The following is a 27,108-nucleotide window of genomic DNA, read 5'->3' as shown; positions in this document are numbered from 1 at the left end:
ACACCATTTATTCCTAACATTCCTGTGAAAAGAGTTGCTTTTGCATTGCATTTTCGTGATGTTTGACCTCCAGCAATGTCTAGGGACCCACTACAGACTTACACATTGAGCAGCTGTCCACCTGGCTTATCATTCAGTCATGCATACCAGTCATTTTCCAAAACTAAACATTATAAACATATATTGTTGTACAGAGAAACCGGCTCTTCTAGCAAAATAAATAAGTTGAGATTTACTTTGAATTAAACTTTTTTGAAAACCTAATAGCTACTTTAAGCCTAATGCATTTGCACTGGGTTTAAATTTCAAAGCCTGTGTATGCCCAGCATATTTTGAATGACCATTCATTCCAGTTGGCTGTTATCCCTGGGTAAGAAAAACCCAAGAGAGAGAATAAAAAGTCTTATGAATGTACTTCCCAAAGAATGATATTTTTAAAAAGCCATTAAACCTATAAAACATGGCTCAACCTAAGTATTCATTAGGGAATGGCTAATAAATATTTTACTTGGCAATGCCAAGTGAAAAAACTGGTGAGGATGTAGTGCAACTGGAACTTTCATCTACGGCTGGAGAAAGTGTGAAATGACACCTTAGTTTGAAAAACTTTTACTTTCCATTAAAATGACCATACACATGCCTTATGACCCAGAAATCCCACTTTAGGATACATAGCCAACAGACATGCATACAAAAGTGCATCAAAGGGTATACTGTATCCTTAAATGATAAATTTCTTTCATGCATTTGGCAAAGAATTGAAGATACGGATTAACATCCTTGTATAATGAAATCATTGGAAGACAAACCAAAGGTATTGTTTTCCCTTGTGTATTGCGACTCCTGATTCTCTCTTTTCTCGTGTTGTGAGAAGCAGCCTACTGTTACTCGACAACACCAGTCCCCCAGTGAGATGCCATTTTCAGTATGTAATTGACTGATATTTTCATGTATTTTGTGAGGTCTCCATCTCTTCCGAATAAAGATTTCCAATATATAGTTTTTTCCTCATTCAAGAACAAGAATTCAGTAGTCATTATGGTTTCTGTTTCCTGTGAAAATTGAGTCTTTTAATTTAGTTAACATGAAAAAGTCCATCTTACTTAGAAGGATTATTTTTAATATTATAATAAAACAACATATTTAAAATGCTTGATCATAAAATGCTTTTCCATGATTTCTTCACTGATTGCAAACAATAGTGAATTAAAGTATTATGCCTAAAAATTTACTGACTCAGTCTAAGACTCTAGTAATTCACTAGAGTCATTAATGTTGATGTTCTACAAATCATTCTGGCTAATTCCAACTCCTAGATAAACAGGTCAACAAGAATGAGCTGTTTTCCTAATCAACAGACACTGGCGTTAGCTTGTGGCAGACCTAGAACTGGAATGTGTTTTGTCAGATGGTCCCTCCCAGGGGACTAGATGGGACGGGGTGAGAATGACAGGGGATGGGCCCTAACTCCCTAGAATGGTCAGAGGAAGAGATGAGTGTGGACAAGTTTTCATGGAGCGTGACCCACCAAAGATGCTCTGGGGGCTGAAATTCTGTTGATCCATTTTCTTTCCCAATGAACTGGAAACAGCAGCTGAGTGTGGAGTCCTCAGTATCACGATACCTTCTGGAAAACAGTCTCGTGCCACATCTCAGGTTTCTGGTGGGCGTGATGGAGCTCAGGGCAGATTGAGTTCAGAGGATAAGATGAAATAGGGAAGGTAGGCAACTGAAGTCAGGTCGATTGTCTCCATTGTTTGAGAGGGGCCTAGTGCGTGGAAGGAGTGATGGTGAGGCAAGTTGGTTCCGAGACTCACCTGTCGGATCTCTGTCGCTTGGTGCTGCTCCCTGCCTTTTGCCTGTGAGGAGTCCCTGTGGTATTTATATCTATCCTTTCATTTATTTTAGATAGATTGCCCCAAAGGAACTGATGAAATATGAGAAACAGAAACTGTAATTGCTATGGAGTATAAAGTGGGTGGAATAGTGTTATATTTTTTCATTCAATCGGTCAAACACAGGCACTGCTCTGCATGTGCTTTTTGAAAGCTCATTTGGTGACCCATTTTTCTACAGATTGAGTTCACTTCTCTATGGATGGTAAACAGTGGGCAGGTAAATGCAGACTCGGCTCTATTGAAACACCACCTTTAAACATTAGAAGCCATAAGGTAGGTAGCTAGACCTGTCTGTGGAGTCAGAAGTTCCCCTGAGTTGGTGATGCCAGCAGTGGAGGTAAGAGGTGTGCTGGAGAGCACGTGCCTTTGGGTGTGGACAATAACACGACCATGATAGTGTTGCAGTAATAAAAGAGATACAATTCAAAACGTGTCCATGGTCATCCAGGGAAAGACAATGGCTTAAATAAGCCATAGTACTGCCACTTAACCCATAGACAGGTATCACAAGTATTGTAACAGAAATCACTGTCCCTACCCAGAACCATTTAACATGTTGGTAGAACCACGGTGACTGGCTACAGTAATGAAGCCTGGCCATAGGCTGCCCCATGAAACACATATAGTCCCTCACTTTACACAGAGTGTTTACATGTGACCTTGGGGCTTTTAGCTATATAGACTGCTGCATGTAGGTATTGAGTGCTCACAATGGCTCCCCTCATTCTGTATCAAATGAAATCAGCAGAGGCAACGTTCTAGAGCAGAGGTATTTATTCCCATGTTTGGGCCTCACCTATTACTTCCTGGTAAATTGGCTGCTGGGGTTCCAGAGGGTTCCACCATATGGCTGTTGATGCTGCTGTTGTTGCCGTTTTGGGGGGTACCCCTTTATAGTATGTGGCACATGTACAATGCTAAAATCCACAGGCTGTGGGGCAAATGGAGGAGGGGTTTCTGGGTTGTTGGTAGCTGCTCCTGGCTGCAGTGCATTATAACAGGCTCAGTGCAGCAGAGCCCAGGAGACAGATGTGGGAAGTGATGTCCCTGCTTAGATGAGAGACTAATACTTCTGCAGTGAGTTTCCCAGGCACATGCTGCAGGGACTGGAGTTCTCAAGACTAAGACAGGCACCAGTTGTCCAACTGGGAGAGTAGGTCCTGTCGGTGTGAGTCTGGATGGATCAGGGTGCCTCACAGGCCAAGAAGTAAAGAAATGTTTTCTTTCCCTGAACATCTGTAGTCATCTCTGAATACAAAACACCACAAGTACCAGGGTATACACACACGCACATGCACACACATGCACATGCACAGACGCACCTCTTCATCTTGTTTTGTCAAAGAGAAATTACTTTTATTTTCTTATTATAAAAATGTGACCTAGTGCCCTGACTGGTGTGGCTCAGTGGGTTGGGCATCATCCTACAAAGCAAGAGGCCATTGGTTGGATTCCCAGTCAGGGCACGTGCCTGGGCTGCGGGTTCCAACTCCAGCTGGGACATGTACGAGAGGCAACTGATCGATGTTTCACTCGCACATTGATATTTCTTTCCCTCTTTCTCCCTCCCTTCCCTTTCCTCTAAAAATAAATAAGCAAAATCTTTTTTAGAAATGTGACTTACTTTAAACACTCCCCACTCCTCTAATCTCAGTGTAGTAAAGCAGCCTGAAAAAACAGAGATCCAGCTCCGGAGAGCCTTGGAAGTAGTTCCAAGGCTCACTTGGGTTCCTCTTGAGAAGACAGCCAATAGGGATAAGTATTTCAGAACACAGAACAAGTCTTCCCCCAAATCTTCTATTTTCCACAGCAGCTGCTCATTTTTCCTCCTTTTGCTCATTCTCTTCCCACCCTCCCTGCCCTCAGCTTCCCGTCCAAATTCTGCTCTTAGTGGGAGTTTCCTTTCTACCCTACAACATGGTCAAGAACAAAACAAAAATGAACAAACAGTAGCTGGCTGCACTGGTGAGTGATGATTCTAAACTTTATTCTCACAGTCCTGGAGGCCAGAAGTCTGAAATCAAGGTGTCGGCAGGGCCAGGCTCCATGAGAAGTCCTCAGGGAAAAATCCTCCCTTGCCTCTTTCAGATTCTAGGGGCTCCAGGCATTCTTTGGCTTGCACCCACAGATGTCTTATTCCTTCTTCACATGGCCTCTTTCATTGTGTCTGCTCTTCTTATAAGGGCGCTTGTCTTTGGATTTAAGGGCCATCCAGTTAATACAGGATGACCTAATCTCAAAATTCTTAATTATATCTATAAAACCCCTTTTTCTAAATGAATGTACATTCCCAAGTATAAACTAACAATTTAACTCAAATTCTCCTGTGTAACTACACACAAAGTAAAAGCCTAGATGGCTATACATCTCCACCTGTTACATGTTCCCTGACATAGTCCAGAGTGCAGGCTAGTTAAATTGGCTGAGCTGTGTGCGAAAACAGGTAGCTTGGCTCCGCAGCCTGTGCTCCTAACCTCTCTACCCCAGCATTAGCCAATGCTCCTGAGAGTGTATAATTGCTTCCACCTGGTAATGAAAATCCTTGCTAAACAGACCTCACTAGAATTTGAAGCAACTTTCCCATAGAAAGAATACAGAACATGAGTCAGAGCAAAAGTTGAAAAATGGGAGTGTCTTTCTATGTCAAGTAAGTTTCAATCTGCCAAAATGAAGATTGTCCCACCATGCCTCCTCGTCTGTGTCAGGACTGGAGGGGAATTGCTCCAGCACCCCGAGAAATCCTGAGCCCATCAGTGATGGGCCATCTATGTATTTATCTCTCAGACAATAGGAAGACTGTGACCTTGCAACAGTTTAACATGAAGAATGTTCTCAAAATCTTTTCAAGAAGGAGACTGTGGACAAAGTGAGAATTTCTCTGAACATATGGCTTCATGCTTCTGGGGGGCCAGGGCTGTGGCTGACCAGTGTGCAGCCTGAATGAAAGGGGCTGTGCACATGTCTCTGGCTTCTCCAGAGGCAAACCTGCCTTCCTGCCTGGCTTCCTTCCTTCCTTCCTTCCTTCCTTCCTTCCTTCCTTCCTTCCTTTATTCTTCCTTCTTTTCCTTTTTTCTCTTTATTTCTTATTACATAGACTTCTCTTTTGCAAAAGTACTTTTATAAACCTTTTGTTATAATATTTAGTCAAGCAATTTTTGATAAATAAAACAGAAATATTAAACAGCATCTATAACCCTTATATGAATCAGAAAATCTGCTTTATTCATTGTCTTTTTGGGGAACTCTACTGAAGTTGTGAAATGAAGGTTACTCCCTAAAGAATGCACAGAAAGATTTCTTAAGACATGTTGGTTCTACCTTGAGGGCATTACATGAAGCAAAATAATTCAGACAGAGAAAGATAAATACTAGGTGGTATGTGAATCTTTTTTAAAAAATGGTAGAACTCAGAGAAACAGAGAGTGGTGGTTACCAGGGTCTGGGCGGGAGAAATGGAGAGGTATGGGTTGAAGGGTACAAATGTCCAGTTATAAGATTGACCAGTTCTGGGGATCTAATACACAGTGTGGTAATTAAGCTAATAATACTCTGCTGTATACCTGAATGTTGCTAAGAGAGTAGATCTTAAATGTTCTTACCACACACGCACAAAAGAAATGGTGATCCTGCCATGGAATGGAATGGGGGTGTTAGCTTATGCTGCGGTGGTATCATTTTGCAACATGCAAATGTAGCAGTCCGCGTATGCTGCACACCTCAAACTTACGCAATGTTATATGTCCATTATATCTCGGTAGAGCTAGGAGAGAACACAAAGTAAGAGAGGGGGGATAGGGAAGATGTTGCTCTAGGATTAGGAGCAAATATTTTCCCAGAAAAAAAAATCAGACCTTCCTTATATCAGTGCATGTGATAAATTTGGATGAAGTTATACAGAATGTTTACCATAATAGTTTATTTACAAGTTGACTTTTAACTTCACTCATACCTTAAAGTCATTCTTTATCTGTTTCCATCATTTTCATGACCTTATGATAGCTTGCTGAAAATATAAAGGCTTCACCACAAATCATGTCATCATTCAATGGTGTACATTTTTCATATTAGTGAGAATTTAAAGTTGTATGTTTAGTTCATAGATATAGCTTGTTTTTCCAAAGTATATTCTCTGCTGGTTGACCCATTTAGAATGAGGTTAGCAAATAGAAACTCTTCTAAATCATCTTAATTTTCATTTTATATTTCATTTTTTCTTTAATTTTCAGAAAGCATTATTAATTCATAAATAATTTGTCTAGATTCTGAGTCCATGTTTAGCCAAGACTGAGGATTTCTGTATTAAATCACCAGTACATGTGGTTAGAGAACAATTAGCAAAGAACTACAGAATTCTGCACTGAGAAAAAAATTAAGCCTGAGAAACATGCAAAAAGCCTTTGCTTTCTTCAGAGCTCAACATGAAAATCCCTAGGCAAGAGTTTCTTGGATAAGTTTTATCAGTATTCACCATTTTTCTTCTAATATGAGGAATTATTTCACAATGATAATGACATGTTCAGCCACTTTCCCTACATATATTTCATTTAGCATATATTTATTTGGTATCTCTTAAATGCTAAGACATTGGAAAATGTAGAAAGATGTATAATATTTGAAAGCTGATCTTTCTGATCAGCTTTGTGAATAAGACTTCATAAAATGGAAATAAAACTATTTTGTTCTAATTAGAAAGCTTTCATTGCCAAGGTGTATGAGAGAAATATTAGAATCTCTCCTTTGCCCCATTACCCAATATATACTTTAACCCTAATCCTTATACTAGTTGTTCATTTCTTCAAAGTAACTAGCTCTATGGAATGTCATTGATCTGTTTTATGTATACCCACATCTTAAGGAGGACACATCTGTTAGCCGTGAAACAGAACCAGATGCTGGAAGATAGACCTTGGTGTTGGAGTTTGGCTCAGAAAGAATTCAGAGCCATGAATTCTCTAATGCAAACAAATTATTTAGAAAGTCATGAGATAGAAGTGAGACATCCTGGGTGCATGGGCTCAGGAAACAAGCTACAGAGGCAAAAGTAGGGCCCTTGAGCTTTGGCGGAAGAAAGCAAAGATACATGCCTGGGGGTAAGAAAGGGGGAAGAAAAGGTCTGGGCATGTTCTAGAGAGAGAGGGAGTTCACAGTGAGTCTTTCATCTTGTGGTTTTTATCTGGTTTTCAAAGGTGGGGTGTTAGGTGAGCTCTTCGGGGAGGATCTCAGTAGAATATTCATCAGCTTTCCAGGTGTGTCCTTTCAGGGTCATGGTCTCCACTGATTGGTTGGTGCCAGGATAAGGGAGTCATTAGTCAATAGAGTTGATTCTGATGTCTGCCATGGTGTCACTTGGTCTGATTTTGCTGCTTTTCTGGGCCTGGAGCTAAAACACAACTGAGGCCTAGATGGTATCTCTAGTTTGACCAAAATTCTGTCTCTGTGGCCAACAGACCTGAAGCTTAGTTATTAATTACTATTTGACTCAGGCTAGACCCTCATTGTCCTGAGGGCTTGTATGGGAGTCATATGAGGCTATTCTCCACCCACCTTGTTCATCCTCTAAGGGGGTTTACCACACGACTAGTGACATGCAAAGGGAGGAGAGGTCAGGGGAGAGCCCAAACCACATGACCAGAGAAATGAAAGGTCAGGGGGTCTAAACTGCATGCTGGGAATGTGCTAGGGGAGGAAAGGCCACTCTGGGGTAGGGGGAGGTCTCACCCTACAGTCTTTGTTTTCCCAGTTTTTCCCATTGCTAGGCATCTGGGAATTTCTGTCCCACTGACCTTCTCTACCTGGACTGTTGTTTCTGCTCTGCTCATGTCTGCCTAACTGCCCACTGTATCACATCTAAGAAAAAGATGCAAGTGACCCAGGGGAGAATAATGCCAGTGCCATGACGAGGCTGGGATGAGGGGGGTATTATTAATAGCAACCAAAATTGATCCACTCCATACGATTCACATCATATTTCTTTTCAAGTGTGTTTATGTTCTAATTTCTTGGGTCTCTGTATACTACGTTGAATATATATATAATATATATTATAACATATTGAATATATATACATCCTTTCCATTCTATCATATTCAGCTTATTTCATATTCAACAGCTTACAATGAGTGAATATACTTTGTGCTATGGTGATGTAATCATGAGCAAAATAGACTCAGTTTAGTGGGAAAGTCTGAGAATTTAAGAGAAAATTATACCACATTTTAAAAAGCCAGTCTTGCTGAGAGTACATAGGGAGGTTGGCTTGGAATTTGAAGCAGGGTGGAATAGGAGTGGCTCAAAGAAGACATTCTGAAAGAAGTGACATTTAAGCTAGACTGGAGGAATAAGTAGAAGTTGGCCAGACAAATAAGAGTTAAGAAAAATGGTTCTGGGTGAAGAGAGTAGCAGAGACGATGACAAAAGAACCTGACGGAGAATACCTCATGTTTCAGGAATTCAGAGAACGTTCCTGTGGAAAATGCTCTTATTTAGTCAATGTAATTTTTACTTCTTTCTTAGGAACAGAACTCTGATTTTATTTAAAGGATCAAAACAACCAGATTAAAAGAAACAGAAAAATAAACAAAAACCTACATTTTCCTGCTTGACTTAGAGGGAAGGGCCACATAGCAGAGTTCTGGCAAGTGGAAGCTGAGCAGAGGGTTAAGTGACCTATGAGTAGGTTTTTCTTTTCCAGTATAGGTGTTATCTCTTCTGCGTTGCTTCCTCCTTCATCCCCTACCTTGAATGTGGCTGTCTTGCTGGAAGTGAAGCAGCCATCTTGTAACCATGAAGTAAGCAGAGGAGGAAAGCTGTGAGCTGTGAGTGGCAGCATAGGAGGACATAAGAAGAGTCTGGGAGGTTGAGCATACCTTGGAGCCTCTGTTCTAGCCCTGCACTGTCTACCCCTGGATTTCTTCATATGGTAAATAATAACAATAATAATAACATCACAGCCATTCAGTTATTCAGGTCACTGCATATATGTGGCTGAATGTCATGAGACAGTGCACATGGCTGTGTGAAAATTAAGGCTGATACAGCAAGCAGGAAGCACAGTCAGTGAGAGGCCTTGAAATGTTAACAAGCTTAGACTTTATCCTTGGAGACTGTGGGGTACGGGTAGATTTTAGATAAAGAAGCCAATTTTGCGTGATTAAAAGTTCCCCTTGGCTGCAGAAAATCCTGAGGAGAATGTACTGGAGGGGGTAAGAAGGGAGGCAGGAGGACCGACGAAGCAGGCAGCCATGCAGATGTGAGATGGGAATAGCATGAATTAGAGTAGTGGCTTCAGGAATGAACAGTGAATAGCGGACACTGTACTGAAGTGGAAAGTCAGTAGGAAGAACTTTGCAAGTGATTGGATATAACAGGGGAGAAAAACAGGTGAATGGAGGGTGATGGCCTGTTTCTGGCTCAGCTGGCTGGGAGGGTGGTGTTGTCATTCCATGAGAAAGACACGATGTGAAAACCAGTCAGCTCTGAGAGTTTGTGATGCCTGTGGGATGTCCATGAGGCTACGGGAGTTCAAGGGTTGGAAACACAGGTCTCAACTTCCAGGGCTGTCCAACCTTTTGGCGTCTCTGCACCACACTGGAAGGAGAGGAATTGTATTGTGCCACACACTAAATACATTGTGACACATAATCACAAAAAAAATCTCAATGTTTTAGGCCACATTCACAGTCATCCTGGGCTGCATGTGGCCTGTGGGCTGCAGGTTGGATGCCCCTGCACTTAGGCAATATATTACCGGGTAGAAGATACAGATTTGGAGTCATTGTCATTTAGATGGTACCTGGGGTCACAAGCAGAACTGTGGAAGCCCAAGGAGGCATGTAGAGAGAGAAAAAGTGAGGTCAGGACAAAGTTGGAGGAATAACATTTAAGAGAGAAACGGTAGGGAAAATAAAGCCTACTAAGAAGTCTGAGAAGAAAGGGCAAAAAAAGGAGAGACAGGAGGCAAGGACTGGTACCAGAGAAACCTGGAGAAGAATAGTGTCAACAGTCTCAAAGCCGCCGAGAGATCAGGAAGGTAAAGCACAAACTCTCTGTCGGCTTCAGCTCGTGCAGCCTTTGCTGACTTCTGTGAGAACAGTTACTGTGGAGTCACAGGGGCTAAATAGATGAGATCATAAGAAGAGGCAGTACAGGAAACTCTTGAAAGAAGTTCAGCATGGTTCTTGACAGCACAACCTGTAAGCCAGGCTCTCCCTGGCCCTCCTGCAGGTTCAAAAAGCTACCCAACATCCTTATCCAGCCCCTTTCTACTAATTAACTAGAACTCATCTCATTGGTTGGGAGCTAAGAACCCCGACTGCTACATGCAGACCAAAATGTTGGAGGTGAAATTTCCTTGGGGGAAAAGAAAAATGAGATGTTGCCATTTCTCATTCTGACCTCAGTGAGGGCTGTGCTTGCAGAACACTAGTGGATAATGCAGAAAGTTCCACGATCTCAGAAGAATTCCCCAAGTTGCCTTAGCAACATTTATCTAACAAATCTGAAAAAGAACCAATAGTTTCTTTATTCCATGTGTGAAATGATCTGTTATTTGAGCTCCTCAGGATGGAAAAAGAGAAATCTGACGTCCTGATCCCTTTTAAGTCACTTAGACTTAGGTTCCTAGAAGGGGCATAAGGGAAACACAAGGCAAATTTAAACTTTAGTGCTCATTAAATTTGTTTGGGGATATTTTTAGGGTTTTTGTTTAGGGCTAACATCATGAAGGGAGATTTATGTGGTGAGATCTATTACAACAATGGTTAAAGAACATTCTGTATTTCTTTTGCACGTTTTTATAAATAGGTACCAAGAAGACAGTCTATAAATATGGTATATATGTACCAATATACTCTGTCTTTGCATATGTGCATGTTTAATTTCCAAGACATAAATATCGGGCTGTCAAAGAGATTCATATACACAGCACCGTCTGTGTTTATGCCAAAGTTTTACCGGTCCCATGAGTGTTCAGCTTGGTAAGGAGTTCAAATGTTCAGCCTGGATGAGAATGTATACAACACAGCCGCCAAAACTGAGATTTGTGTCTTTATCCACTGGCACTGCGGGTTGCCAAATACCTTTGATTAATCTGTGTTTACTCTGCTGCTTTGATGTTGTAGTGGTGCAATTTTCATACTTTATTTGGAGTGGATTATCTGTGAGATGAAAACATAAAATGGACACAATTCTGAACCGGACCCCTGAAAGGCATTCTGTTGTTTTCATGGTGTCTCGCATGTGGAGCTGGAGAGAGTCAGCTAGTGTATGTTAATTCTTTGCTTGTCAAACGGTCACACTGCAGATGAGCAGATATTTTGATGCAAAAACTCAAGGAGATCTATTCAAGCCTGATGATATTTTCCCACTGAAGCAAAGGAACTATAATGAATTCAGTTAAAATGTTAGTTCTTCGGAACGCAACATGAATAAGAGCCTACGTATCTATCCAGAAAAGCGTGAGTATTGCCAATATATTTTTTTTACTTCTCTAAATGTGCTAGATTTAAATATCCTTCTACTTGGGCAAGTGTGTAAATCTTTTTAAAAGAAACATGATTTACTTGTATAAACTGATTAGTTTTGGAGTTATTGCTATCGCCCTACCCCTTTTTACCAATTTAATGATTTTTTTTGTATAATCAGTGCTATATAATCATCATCAGAATCAATTTTAGGATGTTTTTATAACTCTAAAAAGAAACCCGATGCCCATTAGCATTCACTTCCCATTTTTCCCCCAACCTGCCCCCTTCCCAGCTTTAGACAGCACTAATAATACACTTTCTGACTCTATAGGTGTCCTGTACTAGACATTTAATAGAATCACACAGTATTTGGTCCTTTGAGGCTCGTTTCTTTCACTTAGTGTACTGTTTTCACAGTTCATCCATGTTATAACACACATCAGTATTTCATTTATTCTTATTGCCAAATAGCATTTGTTTGTATAAATACACCACATTTTGTTTTTCCATTTATCATGTCATGGACATTTGGGGTGTTTCCATTTTTGGTATTATGAATCATGCTGCTATGAACATTCACATACAAAATTTTGTGTGAACATATTTTTCATTTCTCTTGGGTGTATACCTAGGAATGGAATTGCTGGCTTCTATGGTAGTTCTGTGTTTAACCTTTTGAGGAGAGCTTTTCACAGCAGCTGCACCATTTTGTATTCCCACCAGTGGCTGTGTATAACTTTTAATATAAAAACATTTCTATATTCTTGGAATTTATTATAACTTCTAACATCATGTTCAATAATACACTCTTTAACATTTGAATAAAATTGAAACAAATGAAAATTTTTAATATTTTGAAAATTTTAGGTTCAGATACAAACTATTAAAGGTATTTGACTTTTAGAAGATTAATTTTAATATCTATTTATCCAAAGAAAAGAAAGTCTATTTTTTGCTTTATTGCATACAAGTATACTTTGTAAGTTTAATATGAGTTTCAAGTTGTATGTGAACTTCAGGAGATCCAGTCACAGTCTGCCTTCCATTCCTGCATTACAAACTAATCCAACACCCACCTCTAACCTCTAATTAAATAAATCAAAAGTGCACTTAGTGACAGAAAATAGAAAATATTAACCATGTCCATCATTTATAATTTTTGTGTTTAATAAAATATACAAAATTCTTAATACTTTCTGTGTATATTTACTTATTTTTTTTAACCATTTGTCCCCTTTCACCCATTTCTCCCACACCACCCCCACCTCTGGTAACCACTGATCAGTTCCCTGTATCTATGAGCTTGGGTTTTTCATTTTGTTTTTGGTAAGGGGTAAGGCCGGGTGGTTGTTGTTTTTAGATTCTACATTATACATAAGTGAAATCATAAGAATTTGTCTTTCTCTGTCTGACTTGTTTTACCTAGCATAATGCCCTTGAGGTCCATCCATGTTGTTGCAAATGGCAAGATTTCACTCTTCTTCATGGCTGAGTAATATGCCATTGTGTATGTATACCACAATTTCTTCATCCATTTATCCGTCAACAGATACTGAGTTTGCTTCCCTCTTTTGGCTACAGTAAATAAAGCTACAATAAACATGGGAGTCCAGATATCTTTTCAGGCTAGTGTTCTTGTTTTCTTCAGATAAATACCCAGAAGTGGAATTGCTGGATGATATGTTAGCTCAATTTTTAATTTTTGTGGAAACTCCAAAAATACTGTTTTTCATAATGACTGCACCAATTTACATTCTACAGTAGTGCATGAAGGTACCCTTTTCTCCACATTCTTGTCAACAGTTATTATTTATGTATACCATTTGCAGATATAAATAAACAGAACTAAAAAGAGTCATAACTTTATTCTTAGATACAAACATTACACTTTAAATTGCTATTTTGATACTGATAGTTTAGCAACTATTGTTCTTATAGTTAGATTTTAACACATACACACACATCTGTAGTCATTTAAAAATATTCTTGTGGATCATTTACACTTCCTCTATACATCATTTTAAATGAAGTAAAGTTTTATCTTGCCTTATGAGACTAACATGGTAAATTTGAGCCCTATTTTGTGGTCTATATCACAAATTATTTTATATAGATCAGGATTTCAAATTGAATGCTTTTCCATTTATCATGTCATCATAAATGGAATTATTGTAATTATTGATTACATAGCTTTCTAGTATTTCAAATTTTCCTTGAGACAATGTTGTCCTTTTACATTTAGTGTTTAGGGTATCTTTTTAATTTTTTTTAATTAAAAAAAATATATTGTATTGATTATGCTATTACAGTTGTCCCATTACCCCCTTTCACTCCCCTCCACCCTGTACACCCTCTCCCATCCACATTCCCTGCCTTTAGTTCATGTCCATGTGTCATAAGTTCTTTAGCTTCTACACTTCCCATACTCTTCTTACCCTCCCCCTGTCTATTTTCTACCTACCACCTATGCTACTTATTCTTCATACCTTTTCCCCCTCCATCCTCCTCCCACTCCCCTGTTCCTAACCCTCCATGTGATCTCCATTTCTGCGGTTCTGTTCCCTTCTAGTTGTTTGCTTAGTTTGTCTTTGTTTTTGTTTTAGGTGTGGTTGTTAATAACTGTGAGTTTGTTGTCACTTTACTATACATGTTTTTTATCTTCTTTTTCTTAGATAAGTCCCTTTAACATTTTATAAAATAAGGGCTTGGTAATGATGAACTCCTTTAACTTGACCTTATCTGAGAAGCACTTTATCTGCCCTTCCATTCTAAATGAGAGCTTTGCTGGATAGAGCAATCTGGGATGTGGGTCCTTGTCTTTCATGACTTGGAATACTTCTTTCCAGCCCTTTCTTGCCTGCAAGGTCTCTTTTGAGAAATCAGCTGACAGTCTGATGGGAACTCCTTTGTAGGTGACTGTCCCCTTACCTCTTGCTGCTTCTAGGATTCTCTCCTTCATTTTTAACTTGGCTAATGTAATTATGATGTGCCTTGGTGTGTTCCTTCTTGTGTCCAACGTGTTTGGGACTTTCTGAGCTTCCTGGACTTCCTGGAAGTCTATTTCCTTTGCCAGATTGGGGAAGTTCTCCTTTATTATTTGTTCAAATAACTTTTCCACTTGTTGCTCTTCCTATCTTTAAAAAAAATGATATTAGAGAGAGGGTAGGGAGGGAGATAGAGAGGGAAAGAAACATCCATGCAAGAGAGAAACATTGATTGATTGCCTCTTGTAGAGGGACTAAACCTGCAACCCAGGCATGTGTCCTGACTGGGTGTCGAGCCTGTGACCTTCTGGTTTATTTGATGAGGCTCTAACCAACTGAGCCACTTTGGCCAGAGCAGTGGTTAGAATATCCTGGAGACAAGTTTAATTTCAGAATTTTAGAAGTATTTGAGAACCTGTCTTAGTACATTTGTAACTATGTCTTAAGCTATGATTTAAAACATGGTATCCCAGTCTGAATATCTGAATAATTTAATTTTTAGGTTCCTAAAGAAGTATATTGCCTCTAAGTGTCATAAGGCATCCTTCATACTTTCAATTTATATCACAGAAAATTACTATTCTAAATAAAAGGTAAAGACCCATTCTTTCACATATGATAATCACTGGGGCACTAAGAAAACCCCAATTTTCTATTAAAAAAGCAGTTTTATTTTTAAATAGGAGACAGCAGACCCCCAACACTAGTTATTTTTGTGTGAGGGTTGAACTTTAAATTTACTTCATTTCCTGATTTGGAAACTACGTTTGGAGATGACTAAAGACCATAAAATCCTTTTGGATTGAGAACATACATTTATTGCCAGCTCTCAATACATTCCAGGTTGACAGTTAGTAATCTTTAAATATTATATCTTCATGACAAGCATAGCATACCAAGAGATTATGGTGCTAAAAACAGGAAATGTGCTTTTAAAACAAGGACATGATACTCTTCCATATTTTTTCACCACCCTAATCTGTTATAGTGGAGACTTTACCAAAGAACCTTTTTCCCTCCACATCCCGGAGTGAGTCAGCCTGTGGTCGCAGGCCCAGCCCTCACAGGGAGTCAGCCAAGTTACATCTCTAAAACACTGGCCTAGTGCCCTCAGCAAACAAGTCATTTAACCTCATGGAGCCTCAGTTTCTCTACTTATAAGATCAGAATAAATCACACAGATCTTGCTTTCCTTATGAGGCAGTTGGAGAATAACTGATAAATAAAAACTTCTTTTTAAGTTACTTTATACAGTGTAAATGCTCTTTACTCATTTACTTAACAAATACTGATATTTATAAAAATGCAAATGACTTATCAGATGGAAATTTAGGGTTCAGTTTCCTCATTAAATTACTTGAAAATAGGCAGCAATTTAATCTTTCTTTTCCATGGAAGGTCAGAAATTAGTAAGTAACTTTGCTCGGTTTACCTGGTTCACACCAAACATATTCAGGACCTTAAAATAATTCTAAAATCCTAATTACTTATGACTAAAATACTGTTGAGTTAATAAATTTTGTAGCTTTCAGGATGCTAAAAATAAAAATAATATATTGACAAAGTAGGTTTTATCTAACAATTATTGGTGTTGTGCATAGAGTAACTTTATTCTATGCTCCCCCCGCCAAAAAAAAAAAAAACTCAAGGAGGAAATGGGGCACAAAGACTCTAAACACATTTAATTTGCTAATTTATTCATCCTACAAATATTTTCTAACTGCCTATAAGTTGTCAGGTGCTGTACTGGTTGCAGAACATAGGAAAATTAAGTTCCCATTTCAGTTTTCCTGTGATCCTCCATCACCTACAGAGGGCGCCCTTTCCACTCCTGTCTCAGATCTTCTCGGTCAGCTGGTTGTCTTGCACTTGAGCAGCACACCACCTTTCTGGTGAAAGGAAGACCCCTCTATCGGTCACCTAGCAATACTAATTCAATCTAGCTGAACAGTAGCCATTTTTCCCTCAGCCTCCACTCACGCGCTCTTTGAGTTCTGCACACAAAGATCACAGTATTGATACACACTGGGCTGGACTGTCTACAAATTAGAGTAGCGTTCTCCCCTGACAGAGCAAACACACCTCTTCTGACCCCCGTCTCTTTTGGCCCCATGTCTTCTGGCCCCCTCCTGACAGTTGGAGAATGTTATCAAGTAATCTAGTTTTTAAGATCGCTATGCATGTGAAAACACAGGCTTTCCTCCAACTTTCTCCCCTCCCGTCTTTTCTAGTAATCACATACCTACCTTGCTTCTAAGCCAGAAAATCTGGAAAATTTATCCTGCACCCACTTTTATCCTCAGCTTCAACCAATGATTTCCAGCTACTTCTCATGTCAGAAGCTTTGAAAGACCTCACCCCTGGGTAGTCTGATTCTGTAGATCTAGGACAGAAAACTGTAAAACCTTTTGACCATGCATTAGAGTTGTATTTGTAAAAAAAACAAATATTATCACCAAGTGTGCTATTAAAACAACTATTTCAATGACAAATAAAAGATTGGAAGGTAAAAAGTACTAGTCATATAGGAAAATAATTTTCCTGCACCATTTTTTAAAAATGGTAAGAGCATGGATGCACAATAGATACAAAATCAAGGAAATTCATCTATGATTTCATACATATTCACCTGTGATTGCCCTTTCTCAACATCAGAACTCTGATTCGCACTGGGATTCTTATTCACAACTTACCACTTTTAATAACTATTGACATAGGAGCCAGGAAGCCACACAAAGCAGCTGTTGACGAAGAAAACGGTGTTTATTTTAATGCCTGCTGCTGGGTTTCCAATCATTGTTTCCCTGGACCGTCCATCTGTTTGTATAGCATCCTAATCAATGGCAGTTTGTCACAGCGTGAGGAAATCAAAATGTGCTCCCTGCTTAACCAATTATGATATATCAAACTGTAATCTAAAAATTCCAACTCTAACAGAAATCCCTGCATTAAACAGACACACAAGCAAACGGACCTCACAAGGTGATTCTGATCACAGCCTTGAAAACCACTGGGCCAGACTGCTCTGTGTGTGCTTGCCTCAGTCACCTCCACTTCTACCTGCACACTCATTTCAGACTTGTCCGTTTTGTCTGCTGCCACACCGGCTTCCTTGTGGGGCTTCCCATTGTTTGTTAATAATGTTCTACTGTTTTCCTAGCTCCTCTGGCTAAATACACAAAAGAGCCACATGACTGACGTCTTCTTTGTACCATACATCTCATCAATGACTAAGACCCGACAATGTTCTCTCCAAATTATTTAACTTGTGTTACCTTGTTAAAGGGTTAAAAAACAACAACAACAACAAAAAAACCCCACAGGCTCCAAATGGCATCAGCTGTAGCTAAAACCCATGATACCAAGTCTGAACTGTAACTTTACCAGAACTGTAACTTCAGTCAACCAGTCGGCGATATTCTGGTCTGTACCAGAGAAGTAATCTGTCGTGTGAGGCCTCTCCATAGCACCCCCCACCCCACCACCACCAAGGAAGAAGAAGTGGTCCTCATGATAAACCCTTGCTGTTTCCTTTGCCTTAAAAAGATGTCCTGGTCTAAACCTTTTTTTTTCTCTTTTGCTAATAACTCCTAAAAAAAATAAAACAAAACAGAAACAAACTCATAGGTACAAAGAACAAACTTATGGTAGTCAAATGGGATGGGAGTTAGGGGGCTGGGTGAAAAAGATGAAGAGATTAAGAAGTAGATATTGGCAGTTACATAACAGTCTCAGGGGTATAACGTACAGTTTAGGGAATATAGTCAATGATACTGAAATAACTTTGGAGTTGCGTGGGTGCCAGACTTATCAGGGGGATTGCTTTGTAAGTTATATGAGTACTCTGTACACCTGAAATTAATATAATACTCCACATTACTTGTTATGAAAAAAATCTTTAAAGATTAAAACAAACAAGAAAAAACTTTCCATTGTGTACAGTCCCTCCCCTCAAACCACCTTCTAGATGCTGGATGGCATGGTACCAGATGCACGATCACTGAAGAAAGCCAATTAGATCTTTAAATTTACTCAGTTTAATTTTGTACATTAACACCCTCAGTCCATTTTTTCTGTTATTAATCTTATTCTGGAATTTCATGACCTCTGACCAGGAGTCTTATGGAGCCTCCTAACTAGTCCTCCCTCTAGTCTCACCTTTTGTTTGTTTGTTTGTTTTGCTAGAGTAATCTTCCTAAACCAAAGATCTGAGATTGGCCTAATAATAATAATAATAACTTTGATGACTATTCTGTGATTGATATGACTCACCTCAAGAACATGGGTATAAATAAGGTCACTGATCTTATTTTTTAAAATAAAGCCACGCCAGGATCAAATGTTAGGTCAGCAGAAAGACCAGTGTCTCTCCTGGGACTCTCCGCTCTCCCTGAAGGATGCTATTACTACGGGAACTCAAACAGCCAAACTTACTTCTAAATACTGTGAGGAGTCCAGGATGATATGGCCAGTCTTCCATCACCTCTGCTTTTCAGCCACTATTGTTCTGGTCTCTGCTGCAGTATTGCTGCTCCAAACAGGACCTACAGCCATAACTCAATGATTGATCGGGATCTGTGCAGAGGCTGCAGTGGTCCTGGCACAAGGGAAGAGGGGGCCACCCTGCTAGGAAGACAGCATGAGGAGGGGCTTTTATTAATTACCAGGAATAAACAAGGTTGTGCGACAAGAGCCAAAGTCAGAACAAAAATGCCTTCTGAAGATTTCTATTTATTTACTTTTAGAGAGTAGGGAAGGGAAGGAGAAAGAGAGGGAGAGAAATATCAATGTGAGAGGGGAACATTGACCAGTTGCCTCTTGTATGCACCCTGACCAGGGGCTGAACCCACAACCCAGACATGTGCCCTGACTGGGAGTCAAACTGGTGACCCCAACCAGTGACCACATTAGTTGTAAACCACATTAGTTATAAAAACATAGAAAGTACCTGAGGATTAGTCTTGGGACTACTGAAATAACTGTTAAGTGTAATGCAGATATTTTTGTACTGAGAAGCTAAGCATTCCATTTTGTAACAAGGTGAATTCAAACCTGTTTCTATAGGAATTTTTGCCAATTTAAAAATAAATACGTTACAAGTCACTTGTTTTCTGTATGAAACTGTTCCTTTAAAATTATTACTTGTTTTTGTGGAGACCTGTGGGATCCTGTCTGAGCAGTTATTCTTAGGATATTAATGTTCATTCAATAAATCCACTGAGCTCCTACTAGGTGCAGCACGATTGTCATTATCCTTGCCTGCTAGAACTTTTAATGGAAAAGAAGGGGCCAGTTAGTGAGGGCACACGATAAACCAAGGCACATTATACTGCGTGTGACAAGTGCTAGGAAGAGAAATAAAGGAAAGTAAGGGATAGAGAATGGCCCCAGGGAAGGGAAGGCAGGGCGGATGCTTTAGATAAGATATTCAGGAAAGGCCTCACTCCGGAAAGAGCCCTGGGAAATGGCTTTCTCCAAGGAGAGACGACAGCTGAGGACAAGGGACCCAACGGACACGAACTAGAATGACATCAGTGGAGTGGTAAGAAGTCGGCATGTCTGGATGTGTGTGTCCACAGAACCTGCTGATGATTAGATTTGATGTCTGAGGACAATTCCTAGGTTCTTGCTCTGGGTAAATAGGTAAATCAGGTTGCCAATGTATAGGATGAGAAATGCTGAGTATAGGGGTCTGTTTAGGAGTTGTTAGAGGTGCTTACATTCAATTTTGGACTTCAGGGAAGAGGTCCAGATTTAGAGACAAATATTGGAGAGTAAAGGATATTTAAAAACTCGGTACTGGAGGGAATTACTTAAGGGGAAGTAAAGACCTAAAAACTGAGCCTTAGAACACTCCAACAAGAGGACATAAAACCTGTGACAGAGATGATTAAAATGTTTGTGATAGACGATAGAACCATTTCTATGGTTCTATCCATAGAAAAAGGATTGGACAGAACTGGACTGTTGAAAGCAAATATAGCACAGAATGCTAGTTAAACTGAGAAGAATCAGGACTCATCTGCTCTGATGCAATAGCTGCTTTGGGGCCCTGTTGGACTGGACATTCTCTCTGTCAGTCATTCCAGAAGAGGCAGGTCCAAGACCAGAATCGGGGACATAGAAAGTAGGCCTTGTATGGAATGTTGTATGACACTTTTCTACCACTGGGCCTCTTGGCGTTTGGTGTCCAGATGCACATAAAAGCCCTCCATCTCCAGAGGAAGAGACAAATGGTCCTGTGACTTTAAACTGCAGGGAGCTGGACCTCAGGAGGAGGGTTTTGGACACATGTTCCTTGGGGGTTCTTATCTAGGAGTCATTCTAAATGAATTTTGGGTTGTACTTCTTTTCTGACATCCTCTTTTTACAGACTTGTCAAAAATTGTACCCTGGCTCTGGCTGGTGTAGCTCAGTGGATTGAGCACCAGCCTATGAACCAAAAGGTTACTGGTTCGATTCCCAGTCAGGGCACAGACCTGGGTTGCAGGTCAGGTCCCTGGAGGTGGGGGTGGGGGTGGGGTGTGAGAGGCAAACACACATAGATGTTTCTCTCCCTGTCTTTCCCCCTCTCTTCCTGTCTCTCAAAAAAATAAATAAAATTTTAAAAAAATTCAGATATAGATAGCGTATTGTATTTGTCTGACTAGTTTTATTTAGCATAATGATATCCAGGTTCATTCATGTTTTTTTGCAAATTTATTTTCTTCTTTTTTAAGGCTGAATAATATCCCATCATGTATATATAGCCTCACAACTTATTTATCCATTTATTCATTGACCTTTAGGTTATTTCCATGTCTTGTGTATTATAAATAATGCTGCAATAAACTTGGTGGTGCATATATCTCTTCAAGACTGATTTCACTTCATTAAAATATATACTCAGAAGTGGGATTGCTGGGTCATATGGTATTTTAATTTTTTGAGGAACCTCCATGCTGCTTTCCATCTTGGTTTACCACCAGCACAACACAAGGGTCCCCCTTCTCTGTGTCCTTGCTGATGTATTATCTCTTGTCTTCTTTTTTTTATAATGACTATTCTAATAGTTTAAGGTAATATCTCGCTGTGGTTTTGATTTGCATTTTCTTGATAATTAGTGATGTTGAGCACCTTTTCATATGACTGTTGGCTGTTCTTATGTCTTCCCTGGAAAAATATCTCTTCAGTTCCTTTGCTCATTTTTAATCAGATTTGTTTTGAAAGGAGAAAACTTAGCCATTTCCTCAGAACGTCTAATCATTACCTGGGATATTTGTTAAAAATACAGATCACTAGCCCCTCCCCTGATGATTCTGATTTGGGAGGTCCCTAATGAGAACCAGGAATCTATATTTTGACAGGCACTACCAGGAGATTCTCTTTATAAGCCAAGTTTGGAAAACCAGAAGTAAGGACAGAGTTTCACAGAGTCCCTAGTGTCTCAGTCATTTTTTTTTCATAGTTATTCAGACCAAAAGAAATACTGCAAGGTTCCCTGTAGTGTAGATAGACCGGGACATCTTAATAGCTGTAATTTTTAAAGAGTCCAAGAGATGGCACTGTGCTCCCCTCAAAAAGTTAAACTAAGAATCCTTTTGAGTTCCCTGAGCTCCTCAGCAGAGTTGCACTATAGCCTAACGGGAATATTTTCCTGGCGTAGCATCTAAATAAAATACCTGAATGGGCCTTCTACAGGAATATTGTGCAACAAAATAGACAGTGTGTTTCATAAATGTCATCACTTTTTGTATCATTTATAGCAGTTTTATATGATCCTTATTGCTTATAGAGCAGAAGTATCATTTTCCTATGAAGAACCAGAGAGCAAATATTTTTAGGTTTTGTGGGCCACAGATGGTCTGTAATGCATATTCTTATCTATTCTGTTGCAGCCCTTTAAACATGTAAAAACCATTCTTATCTCTTGAATTTGGCCCACGGGCTGTAATTTACCATCCTCTGCTCTAGTTATAAGGTTGGTTCTGACGTTGAAGTGCAGTGAGTGAAGATAATTTTGTCAGGCTGGAAGCTCTCAATATTTTCCTATCTCATCCTTTCGTTTCAGGGAAGTTTGCAAAAATGCATCCCTGAAACTAATGTGGGAAGAACCTACTTGATTTCAAAGCTATTATAAACAGAAAGTTGTCATTGGATCATACTTCTCCAGTTTAGTAATGAATTCTGTTAAATTCCCAAGAAAACGAGACTAAGTCATTGCAATAAGCCCTTTATCACTTGCTTGATGACTATTGTAAATGGCTAACGAGATTCCACAATTAAGGCAAGCCTTATACTGCATCTGCTGACCATTCTATACCCAAGCACATAGAATTGTTCCTACTGCCTATTAGGTGTTCAATAAATATTTGCAAGTTGATGGGTCAAGTACATAATTGCATTTAATCTGAATTATCCATTGGAAGGTATTATGCACTTGATGAGTCAGTAGACTTACAAAATTAAGTTCCAGAACCACCACTAATTTTCCTTGGGACATTAGAAGCAGCCATTTAATTTTTCAGTGTATGTCCTCATCTATAAAAACAGGATATTTCTACCCGTAGCCCCCTCACAGAAACGTTGCTAGGATCATGTGAAAGAGAGACTATTTATTTGCTCTGCAAAAGGAAGGTGCATTTCAGACACCAGTTGGGTGAGAAGCACCTACACGTGACACGTTATATAAGCGGACCGCCCATCGCGAGTCCTCTAAAACCCCTGACCTGCGTCACCGGCCACCGCCCCTAGGAAGCCCTACAGCGCCCTAAAGCTACGAGGTTCAGAATGGAACACCCGGAGCCCGACCGAAGACAGCTATTGGCTGCAGAAAGCAACGGCTCCCAGGGCTGAAAGCAGAAGCCCCACCCCAGTTCGCCTGCTACCCGCTAGTTCCTGGCGGGATCGAACGTGACCTTGTTTTGTGGTTGCTAGGAGACCTGGCTCCCGTACGCCCCCCCTGGCCCGCTCCGGGACCAAAGCTGAAAGGGGGCGGGGCCGCGGCAGGTTCGGGAAGCGGTCGGAGAAGCACCGTTAGGACGGCCTCGCCCGGGGCGCCCGCCCGGCGCCTCCCGAAGCGGCGTCCGGGCCCCTGCCACCGTCCAGGGCTAGCTGGTGCCCTCCAGAGCGGCTGTGAGCGATGTGGGGTCTGGAAGAGACTTGGACGGTTTGTCAGGTGAGCCGCCGCGGGGCAGGCAGCCGGTGTGGCCACGCCCTGTCGCGGGAGTCTGGCTGGCTGTGCGCGGCGCGGCGAGCTGAAGGGCTCTTGCTGCGGGGACTGTGGGGTTGTTCAGGGGTGCCGTGGGTCGGGTAGTTCACGCCTGGGCGCCCGCACGGCCGCAGGGAGCTCCCTCCCGCCAGCGGATAAAGAGTTAAACCGCCGACAGTGACCGTGGGCCCCGGATGTGAGAGCCGCGGTGTGGCGTCTGTGGCCCGCGCTGCAGGTGCGCCCAGGCGGGCGGAGCAAGCGGGCTGGTGACCTGACCTACCGGCCGAGGCTCCCCTGCTATGCCGGGGCCGCTCGGCTCCCTCCGTGGGCGCCTTGTTTTCCAATTTAAGGGCAACAGGTGGTGCCTGTGGACCTCGGGAGAGCCAGGCTCCGCCGCCCGGGAGCGACAGTTACTCTCACAGATTAGGGCGCGGGGGCGGGCCTAGCACGGACGAGTTTACTCGGATGACCAATGGGATTTGGACTCATGGGTGGGCCGTGAGGAGTGGGCGTGGTTGAAGTCTGAAACCACGGTTTTAGTGCATCAAGCGCCAGAGCTCCTTGGACAGCTAAGCTGTGCGGACGTGCAGGGATTCTCCCCACCGGGTGGAAACGCCTACCAATGCTTTCTCATTTTGAGACTCCAGTTCGGGAGGTGAGCCTTGTGGTTTTTTGCGGGGGTGGGGGCAAGGTACGAGGTTACCAGTGACCTTGGGCATGCTGTTAAGTACGTGGAATTAGAGCCTCGTGATTAATTACAAGATTATGGCTTATGAGTTTTCTGCCCCCCAAAAGGCGCTTGGGTGGGTACTGCGATCTGGAATGGGGTCTTTGAGGCTTGGGAACTCAAAAGGGTATTGAAAAGTATGCATTACTACAAATTGACAGAATGTTAAAGAATTTGAATCACAATGATTTTCTCTCGTTTGACTTGGATTGCTTACGTTTCATATCTTATTTGGTTTGTTTACCGAAGCAAGTTTTATTTATCAAGTTCCTCGTGTTGTGTATTTTAGCACCAAGAGGGAAAAATGTATATTATTTCACAAGAATAACTTATTCATTTCCCCCCTCAGCAGTTTCATAGCTGGATCCCTTAGGAGGAGAAGTTGTAAAGCAGTAAGAAGAAAGCGTTTCAATTTGGAACACTTTGTTGCAAACTGGAAATGGGGAATGGACTGTCAGACCAGACTTCTATCCTGTCCAGCCTGCCTTCGTTTCAGTCCTACCACATTGTTATTCTTGGTTTGGACTGTGCTGGAAAGACAACTGTATTGTATAGGCTGCAGTTCAACGAATTTGTAAATACCGTACCTACCAAAGGATTTAACACCGAAAAAATTAAGGTAACCTTGGGAAATTCTAAAACAGTCACTTTTCACTTCTGGGATGTAGGTGGTCAGGAGAAATTAAGACCACTGTGGAAGTCATATACCAGATGCACAGATGGCATTGTGTTTGTTGTGGACTCTGTTGACGTTGAAAGGATGGAAGAAGCGAAAACTGAACTTCACAAAATAACTAGGATATCAGAAAATCAAGGAGTCCCTGTACTTATAGTTGCTAACAAACAAGACCTAAGGAACTCATTGTCTCTCTCAGAAATTGAGAAATTGTTAGCAATGGGTGAACTGAGCTCATCAACTCCCTGGCATTTGCAGCCCACCTGTGCAATCATAGGAGATGGACTAAAGGAAGGACTTGAGAAACTACATGATATGATAATTAAAAGAAGAAAAATGTTGCGGCAACAGAAAAAGAAAAGATGAATGGTGATACCGTTCATATCTGTGTGGAGTAGGTTTTCTGTGGTCTGATTTTGACAAATGGAAGAGTGTCTACAGCCTGGTTTGCCTGCCTGCCCTCCTGGATGCTGTTAAAGCTTTGTTTTTCTGAACAGTCAGATGCCCAACTCTGTTGCCTTGTGAAGATGAGTAAATGCAGTGCTTCTTAAAATGGTCTCTTCTCCCTACCCCACAAATCTTTTGGTACTACCATTTTGGGAAGCCAAGCAAAGATAGTAAATTGACCAGAAAACAGTTGTGGAAATTTGACCTGAAGTTAGTGAAATAAAACTTTGAAGAAGATTATCTGTCTAGTATTTTGTGCGTATGTCTTCTTGGGGGATGCCTTCACAAGGAAATTGCTTACAAGGCTTTGTATGTATGTTAAGATAAATGTTAATGAATGGAAATGTTAAGGTAGATTAATATATATACAGTTATATTGATCACATTGGTCCACTCAGTAAGGGACAAGGAGGAAGTGTTTTGTTTTTTTAGTTTTTAGCCAAATGAATTTTGACATTTTTTGCAATAAAATAATGTAATGCTATATCTGAATTCTAGACAATGTTTAAGTTGTTCTCCCGTAAAATAATAAAGTACTTGGGGCATATTCAAGTGCATGGATTAGTTTTCCTGATGAAGCATGTTTTGGTGTGTAGTCTTCTACTTTTCAGGAATAGCTATACATCTTTCTATACAGGTTTAATATACCTTTTCAGGGGGGGTTATTTAGAAATAGTTTGTTATCAGAAGCACTTTCACTGGGAGAACCTGAAATAATTTACTTAACTCTTTCATATAGTAAGTTTGGGCATGTAGACTAATCATAAATGCTTATGTTTGGATGTATGTCTGGATTTCTGAAGAAAGCAATTGATGAATTCAGACAAGAGGATGTAATTACAATACATGGTCTCTAAAGCATTCCAGTTGTAAAATGTTTTATTAATATTTGCTGGCTAAACACAGATGTGGTTTTTCATATATTTTTGTAGTGTTTTGAGAGAAGCAAAAGCTTTATAAACAGCACCCGAGGCACTGTGGAGTGAAAATGTACGAGATACCGTATATTATGCTCTGAGCTTTAATTTTTTGTTTACAAACTGAACAGTGTTACACAGGCAGTCCAGCCCTGGTTATAAATAGGAAGAAATGATACAGTATTGCAGAAAAGAATTAGGATTATTGAAAATGAAGGGGAAAGTAGCAAAGCTATGTTTTGTGAAAAGTCACTGGTGCTGTTTACATTGGAATCCAAAACGCTATAAATTAAAAGGAGGAAAAACCTTTATCTAATTCTTACCTACAGGCAAAGACCTAACTTCCAGTGATCATATATGAACAAATCAACATAATTCCTATGTGTAAAGCCAACAGTTAGTTATCTGTAATGAAGGTAACCAAAAGAAATTCATTTTGTTAGCAAGGGTTTTTTTTGTTTGTTTACTCTGTTTTGTTTTGTTTCTGGCACAGTTTTGGAGCCTTGATTCCTGTTACACACAAAATAAAGTAGCTCCCTGTGGAGCTTTCATATGTTAAATGTACCTGCACTAGTGACAGTCACTTAGAATGTTTATATTTATAGAAATGTGGATAACAACTACCAATAAACTACTTGAGGCACTAGGAGAACAGTGTTTGAGTTTTACTGTATTTCCACTTTCCCTGAAGCTTTTGATTAGGGTTGTGAAGACTTCGACAGCAGGTTACACAGCCCGGTAGTGGCTTGGTTCTGCTGAAGTGTGACAGAGGCTCTGGACATGTGTTCTGGGCGGGCCTTTATTT

At 40.5% G+C, this 27,108-nt stretch overlaps 1 protein-coding gene across 4 annotated transcripts; it reads left to right on the top strand.

Moving 5' to 3' along the window:
• The first annotated feature begins 23,106 nt into the window (after positions 1–23,106).
• Positions 23,107–26,592, top strand: ARL4A (ADP ribosylation factor like GTPase 4A). 4 transcript variants are annotated; one of them, XM_036010567.1, is made up of 2 exons: positions 23,107–23,503; positions 24,616–26,592. In XM_036010567.1, the coding sequence occupies exon 2, from the start codon at positions 24,703–24,705 to the stop codon at positions 25,303–25,305; it is 603 nt and encodes a 200-aa protein (XP_035866460.1). In that variant the 5' UTR covers positions 23,107–23,503; positions 24,616–24,702; the 3' UTR covers positions 25,306–26,592. The 4 variants fall into 4 exon arrangements, with proteins under 4 accessions (XP_035866460.1, XP_028381358.1, XP_035866459.1 ...); XM_028525557.2 differs by having other exon boundaries at positions 24,613–26,592; XM_036010566.1 differs by lacking the exon at positions 23,107–23,503 and adding an exon at positions 24,077–24,191.
• The last annotated feature ends 516 nt before the right edge of the window (positions 26,593–27,108 follow it).

This window comes from Phyllostomus discolor, chromosome 10 (genome assembly GCF_004126475.2).
Source record: "Phyllostomus discolor isolate MPI-MPIP mPhyDis1 chromosome 10, mPhyDis1.pri.v3, whole genome shotgun sequence".
Classification (NCBI taxonomy): domain Eukaryota; kingdom Metazoa; phylum Chordata; class Mammalia; order Chiroptera; family Phyllostomidae; genus Phyllostomus; species Phyllostomus discolor.
Note: the sequence above shows the minus strand (reverse complement) of the source record. Positions and strands in the feature narration are given on the sequence as shown.

What these genes read in the sequence shown, in the direction of transcription:
- ARL4A (XM_036010567.1), top strand. Translation starts at nt 24,703, where the DNA reads ATGGGGAATGGACTGTCAGACCAGACTTCTATCCTGTCCAGCCTGCCT.